General features: G+C 56.7%; 1 protein-coding gene across 1 annotated transcript in view; it reads right to left on the bottom strand.

Annotated features, from left to right (window-relative positions):
- Positions 1-218: 218 nt before the first annotated feature.
- Positions 219-6,885, bottom strand: part of ARNT (aryl hydrocarbon receptor nuclear translocator) — a gene marked incomplete at its 3' end in the record, with an annotated part of 14,145 nt that continues 7,478 nt past the window's right edge. The window contains exons 5-15 of the mRNA XM_010156754.1: positions 6,452-6,665; positions 6,113-6,326; positions 5,918-6,017; positions 5,247-5,312; positions 4,888-4,973; positions 3,945-4,021; positions 3,648-3,782; positions 3,134-3,208; positions 2,192-2,343; positions 500-610; positions 219-300 (exon numbers count right to left, since the gene is read on the bottom strand). Of these exons, the coding sequence (XP_010155056.1) occupies positions 219-300; positions 500-610; positions 2,192-2,343; positions 3,134-3,208; positions 3,648-3,782; positions 3,945-4,021; positions 4,888-4,973; positions 5,247-5,312; positions 5,918-6,017; positions 6,113-6,326; positions 6,452-6,665 (1,312 nt within the window). The remainder of the gene's footprint in view (positions 301-499; positions 611-2,191; positions 2,344-3,133; positions 3,209-3,647; positions 3,783-3,944; positions 4,022-4,887; positions 4,974-5,246; positions 5,313-5,917; positions 6,018-6,112; positions 6,327-6,451; positions 6,666-6,885) is intronic.

The raw sequence follows: 6,885 nt of genomic DNA, 5'->3' as shown, positions 1-6,885 counted from the left end.
CCCACCCAAACCGTTCCACGATTCCATGGCTGGCAGCATCAGCACGGAGAGGAATCGAGCAGGCAGATTCAGCAAAACTCAAGGCAGGACGCCTTTCTCTCCAAACTCTCAGCAGCCTCAAGTCCATGCTGTGTGGCCGCCGCCAGAGCCCCGGCAAAAGGCGATTTAAAGAAGGCAGGACAATAAATCTGAGGAGTAACTAAAGCCCTGGGATTTACCTGCGAGTGGTCGTACCCAGACAGGCTCTCTCTTCCCGGGACCACTTCCAGCTCGGTCTGTTGTGGTGGCTGCTGCTGCTGCCTAAAATAGAAAGTGTCTGTAAGAGAACACCGGCTGCTAAAAACACTGGCCAAGGGGACAGATACTCTGTGGTTCCAGCAAGGATTCATTAGCCCAGAGGAGAGGCTGCAGAGAGGAAGGTTTGGGTGGGAAGGCTATTTGACAGGGGGGGCAGAAGCAGCAAGAAAGGCATGGAAAAAGGAGTCGAGCACCTCCTGACCTTGCGGGCAGCTGTGCCGTGCCCATCTCCAGGGGAAGGCTGACGCTCTGCCCCAGCGGGGGCCTCTGCATGGAGTTTGACAGGGTAGGCCGAGACTCCTGGCTTGAGTTCCTTTAAAGCAAAGAAAGACATAAAGGTGTATTGAAAAAAGGCCACCAAACGCAAGGAAACGGTTGGCTGTTGCACGGAGGAGAGCACTGCTGGCTCAGACAGGGTTGGAAGCTTTGCTTTGGCAAAACCTGTTCGAGCGAAGGATCCTGCCACCGTTTCCGCGGTCTCTGAAAGGGGAGGGGGTGTCACGTAATATTAATGCTCTGAGCCAAAGGGCTCTGCCCCCTCCCACTCCGTCACCGAGTAGGGGAGCAATTAAAAACCTACCCCTGGAGCATGGCCAGACCCGCTTCATCCTTCAAAAGCGCAAGCAAAGGTTGTAGGAGCCCAAAACTCTCCCCAGGGCTCAGCTCTGGGTCTGCCACTCCGGGGCTGGAGCCTCCTGCGGGTTTAAGCCCCAGATGCTGGGAGTTCTTTATGCTCTTCTGTCAACCCTCAGAGGTCAGTTAGCGTTTAACTCCCACGGGAAAGGGATACAAATCCAGCGTTTTCCTCGACAGTTCTTTTGCAAGCTGCTGCTTCAGCAGTAGCTGATCTCAAAGATGAGACAACACAGACAACCTCGCAAAGATGCACGTAGCTGAAACGGCCCCAAAACACAGATTGTTGCTTATCTGGTCTGAATTTCTGCTTTTACAAGGCGTAGTATGGACGTGAGAATGGATGCATGTGGAATGGATGAGTTCCAAGAGATCTCCCTAACACCGGGACAGGGATGAAGGCCCGGATGGGATCTGCATCAGCTTTCAGCCCTGCACTCACCCCGCAGAGCTCTGCGGAGCCAGAGGGATTTGTCACTGCTCCGCTCTCCACACTCTCCCAGAGCATCAGCTTCCCAGCTGCAGGGAGGGAAGAAGTGCTACCTGTAACTCTAGGACCTCGCCTCGTTGCAAAAACAACCCCAATCCTGGCAGCCTGGAGAGGCTGCGCCCGAGCCTGCGGTCGAGTCGCGTGCTGGTGCGAGGGGCCTGGAGCTCGCTCCTGGGAAGAGAGAGCAGCTCTGATCATCCCGAAGGAGACGCACCAACCCACCGGAAGAGCCGAGAGAGGGAAGAGGAGAGCAGCAGTGAAAGCCGTCTCCCCACCGGAGCTCGTGCCTGGCTTCAAGGACAAAACTACAGCAGCGGAGGAGGAGAATCAGCGTTTGCTTCCTACCATCGGCCGCAGACAGCCCTGCTCCCATGAAAAGCTGGAGCAGCTGCCCCCTCCCAGGGCACACTCAAAGGCAGACTTGACTAATATTAGCTCTGGAGGCAAACACGCGGACAGGAGACGCGCTCCAGTAACCCGAGTTAAAAAAGGCCCTGCGGGAGCCGAGCGCTGGCAGGTCGCTGAGCCATAGGGCCGACACAGCCAAAGGGATTACGCTGCTGGCGCTCTGTAGCCCTCCAGCGCCTGCCACGGCCCAGGAAAAGAGCGCTCAAGGGAGCTGGGAATTTCTCTGGGGCCTGTGCAAACCGGTGGGAAGAGTGGTGAGGGGAAGCCACAGCTCCCGCAGTTCCGTGCGTGGTTATCCTGGGACAAGATCCCAGCAGGTCTGCGCTATCACCGGTGGTCGGCAAGTCATTTCCGTGTACATACTTGACGTTGGTGTTGGTACAGATGATGTACTCAATTTCATCCGAGTAGGGGTTCTGGAAGGTAAAGGAGCTGGTTCTCATCCAGAGCCATTCCCGGTTTTTGGATCGGAATCGGAACATGACTGACAGAACCTGGCCTTTTAACTTCACCACCTAAAAAAACGTAATGCCATCAGTAGTACCTGGTCAACGGCGTCGCAGAGCAACCTGAGCACCAGCCACACACCCCCCTCCCCAGCTCAATCCCTGCGATGGCCCCTTCGCCTCAACGCCTGCAAGACCGCAGCCCGGAATTCCCCGACTCGACGGTGCCGCCGCTATTCCCTCCTGCTGCCTCGACTCCTGGATGACATGGCAGGGGGATCTACCATCCCCCTTCCCGGCTTTCGCTTAGCTCTTGGCGCTGGTGAGATGTATGAAAAAAGCCTCCAGTAAATGAAGCACATGCTGTCGCTTCCGATTCCAACTATTTGGACAAATGGATATGAGCAGCTACTTTTTTGGAGTCATGAAAGCACAGGGGCAGTCTTACCTGCCCTGCCACAAGTCCAACGCCCTCAGAAATAAGAGTAACGACAACAGGGCAAGCAAACCACATCCATTTCGAGTTGCGCAGCACTGGGCTGGGCCCTAGAGATGAACCAGTGTTTCAGCCACAGAAGCATGGTAGCCACTTGGTAGCCACGTCTCTGGCCCCAAAAGCAGGCTGGACGAGGAGCCAGAGGATGAATTCGAGAGTTAGTCATCGGATGCTTCTGTTCTGCACATTTACAGTTCTGTATCGGTAACCGTTTGCCGTTGGGCAAAGGAGAAATAGCTAAGGTTTGGGGTTTTTTTTTCCCCCCCCTCTTGCTTTTTCCAATTCATTCCGTCGCTTTGCGAGCAACGGGACAGATTCCGATCCCCAAACCAACACGGCCAAGGGGTAGCTGAAGGGGTTTACCTGCTGAAAGCTGTCCCGCAAAAGCTGTTGGTCTTCCGGGTGGCAGAAATCCACAATGTCTTTGCCCAGAAGTTCCTAGTTTTAAAGGAATTGGGAGAGAGTCAGCTCGTCCAGCAGGCAGATTCCCTCTTCCGGCTCTGCCCCGTTCATTCCACTCCGGACAGGGAGTTACTGCTCCCCCCTCCAGCCCCCCAACGCCGCGACGCAAACCAAGAACAGGATCTGGCGTGCTGGATGTTGGAGAGGAGCGCAACGGCGGCCGAGTAACGTTTGATCTCGACCTCAAAGGGAGGCAAACCCGCCGTTAATTGGCATTAGACACAACCCAGAGCCGCCCGCCCGATGATCAAAGCACGTGTTAAGGCACACGAAAAAGCAAGCGGCGGAGGAAAACCACGTCTGGTTTAGGCCCTGGTTTTATCGGATATGTTAGAGCCGTGGTGCACAAGAGGGAAGAGGGAAAAGGACGCTTGGAGAGCAGCTCTTCCCTAGGATGCTCCTACCACCTTCTCACCTGCGGCTGGTAGCCAACCGTCGCCACGCAGCGGTGGTCTATGAAGGTGAAAATGCCCTCGGTGTTGTGCCGGGAGATGAATTCCGTTGGCTGACAAACGTTGTTCATGTCCGTGCAGTTGGGCGAGCTGGTGACCTGCAAGGCAGGAGAGGTACGGCGTCGCCCAATCTCGCCGGAGCCGCTTTCTCCCACCAGCCAGCCCCGCAGCCGGATTTGGGGCAGTGAGGGAACGTCTCCCGAAGGAACAGTGGGCTTTTAGGACAAGGCAACGTTGAGCCATCGAAAGCTGCTACCCACCTGGAGCCTGCCGATAGCCACGAGGCAAAACTTGCTGCCCTGGCCAGCGTCCGGGTCATCGTCAGGCAGCGAGACGCCTAGGAGGGGCAGGAAAAAATTCCAGCAAGGTTAACACTGGGAAAACTGCTACTTCCAGAGGGACAAGACGACACACAGCTCCGACTTCAACGCATCTCTCCACCCCTTTTGTGATTCAGTATCCTTTCCCATGAAGGAATTTGGTAAATTAAGTTGCCTCCCCCTCCCTTTTTTGGCCAGAAGGGTTAAAGAGCTCGAACTTCCAGCACAAGCTGGATCAGAGGGCTGGAGCACCTCTGCTATGACGAAAGGCTGCGAGAACTGGGCTTGTTCAGCCTGGAGAAGAGGAGGCTCCGAGGAGACCTCATTGCAGCTTTCCAGTACCTGAAGGGGCTACAAGGGTGCTGGGAGAGGACTTTTTACAAGGGCCTGTAGTGACAGGACAAGGGGTAATGGGTACAAATTGAAATCAGGGAGGTTTAGATTAGATGTCAGGAAGGAATTCTTCCCAGAGAGGGTGGTGAGGCACTGGAACAGGTTGCCCAGAGATGTTGTGGATGCCCCATCCCTGGATGTCTTCAAGGCCAGACTGGATGAGGCTTGGAGCAACCTGGTCTAGTGGAAGGTGTCCCTGCGCATGGCAGGGGGGTTGGGACTAGATGATCTTTAAGGTCACTTCCAACCCCAACCATTCTGTGATTCTATGATTCAAGCTAGCGCATCCGACAGCGTAAGATGATGTTCATCCTCCGCAGCGCCTCTACCGTTCAGCCACACGGATCTCTGACCCGGCATCTGCCCAAATTCACCCAATCTGACAGTAAACAAGCGCCCGGGTACACGTCGAACGCATCTGCTGACGGGCTGAGTGCAGAGAACGGCCAAACCCCGAGCACACGCTCTCCAACCCAGCCACACCGTTTACCTGCGGGGGGCCAGGCTTTGATGTAGCCCGTGCAGTGCACCACAACGTAGTGAGGCTCGCCGTCCTTCGCTGCACCCAAGCCGTTCCTCGGGAGAGAGAGAAACAGGCTGACCGCGCTGCGCGTTGCGCTGGGGGAAGGTTTCGGCTTGTACGGGGGGGAAAAAGAGCCGTCACAGAACATCTTCAGGATTCTGTTCCTGAACTGAGCGGTACTTTGGTTCCTCTACCAACAGATCCACCTGAACTCTACGAGCTGCACTACCTACAGACACTCACCGCGTCCCCACCGCTCCGAGGACAGAGCGGTAGCGCCCTGTGCTCCCGGCAAGGCCACGTGCTTGCCCGCCACGATTATTTACCTGCAGCGATTCCTCATAAAGCTGAGACGATTGACGGAGACCGGATCCACCGAGCTGTTGCCACACCTGTACGGGAATGAGAAAGGCAAGGGGAAGGGCTTCTATCGTTCTTGCTCAGCATCAAAGCAATCTGACCATCTTCAATAAGAGGAAGCGCTCTGTAAACTGGGACGGAGCTTTGAAGCTCCGTAGAATCATGGAATGGGTTGGGAGGGACCTTAGAGGCCCCCCCAGTCCCACCCCCTGCCATGGGCAGGGACACCTTCCACTAGACCAGGTTGCTCCAAGCCTCATCCAGCCTGGCCTTGGACACTCCCAGGGATGGGGCATCCACAGCTTCTCTGGGCAACCTGTCGCAGTGCTCCCCCCCTCTGCGGGAAGAATTCCTTCCCGATGGCCCATCTCCATCCCCTTCTTTCCATTCAAATCCATCTCCCCTTGTCCTGTCACTCCCTGCCCTTGGGAAAAGTCCCCTCCAAGTCCATCCCACACGTGAAAAGCGGACCTCAAGGGATGTGACACACGGGGACAAACCAAACCATTCCTTGGATCTTCTACAAGCAGCTCAGCCCTGTTTATCACGATTATGGCATAACGAGCTGGAATGAAAGCACGGAGGGGCCTCTGGCTTTGGGATCAAATGGGATTTCCTCAAGGAATCTCTTCATTACCTCATTCGGCAGATGAAGGACCTTCGTGAACCCATACACATCCGCATGGACTGCTGGCCTTCCTTCTTGACAGTCCCCGTCTTCAAATCTAGGATGCGACCTAAAGGAAGAAGGACAAGGAAGCAGCTGCCGCAAGGCCAGTCCTCTCGCCAACGCGGGCACCAGGCCTGCCCGTCCCTTCCTGGGCCGCCCTACCTGTCAGGGCGTTCTCCGACGTGGAGAGCTGCTCCCTCAGCTTGCCCACGTCGTCCGGGTGCACCTGGTCGTACAGGGTGCTGCCGAACCATTCCGACTGGGGCTGGTTGAGGACGGGAGTCACGGAGTCCGAGACGTACACCACCCTCCCGGTCTCACAGGACACTATGAAGAGAAAGCCGTCGGCTGCCTCTAGGATGAGGTGTTTGAGTTCCTGCGTTCACAGACAGACAGACGCGCTCTTTACTCCACGGCCAAGCAGGCGAAGCCCCCTAAACCCACCCCGCGTGTTAACTCCTCCCCCCACCACCAGTTTAATTCCCCGCAGCCAGCCAAGACCTGGTCAGTGAGAAAGGAGGGTTTGTAGGTGCCGTCGGTGGAGGTGTTGCCCGTGCCGCGCAGGGACTTCATGTGCGAGACGGCCATGCGCAGGATGGTGAGCTTGTCCGGTTTGCGGGCCAGCGCGCTGCAGGTGGGCACCATGTCCGACAGCTCCGTGATGTAGGCGGTCATCTTGTTCCTCCGCCTCCGCTCGATCTCGCTGTGATTCTCCCTGCAAAAGGCCAGGATGGGGTCGGCGAGGGGGGAGAGGAAGATGAACGTTAGCCACGGGCCGGGCGCCTCGGCCATCGCCGCGTCTCAACGCTTCCACAAGGCCAGAGTGCAAACCACAGGGATGCGTCGGGGTGGTTAGAAGGACGGCAAGCGCCTGGCATGCTGGGCGTGCACAGAGGAACGAGCGCAAGGAGGACAGGCTACGGTCGGAGCTTCGC

The sequence above is a fragment of the Eurypyga helias genome, unplaced genomic scaffold, assembly GCF_000690775.1.
Source record: "Eurypyga helias isolate BGI_N326 unplaced genomic scaffold, ASM69077v1 scaffold29398, whole genome shotgun sequence".
Classification (NCBI taxonomy): domain Eukaryota; kingdom Metazoa; phylum Chordata; class Aves; order Eurypygiformes; family Eurypygidae; genus Eurypyga; species Eurypyga helias.
Note: the sequence above shows the minus strand (reverse complement) of the source record. Positions and strands in the feature narration are given on the sequence as shown.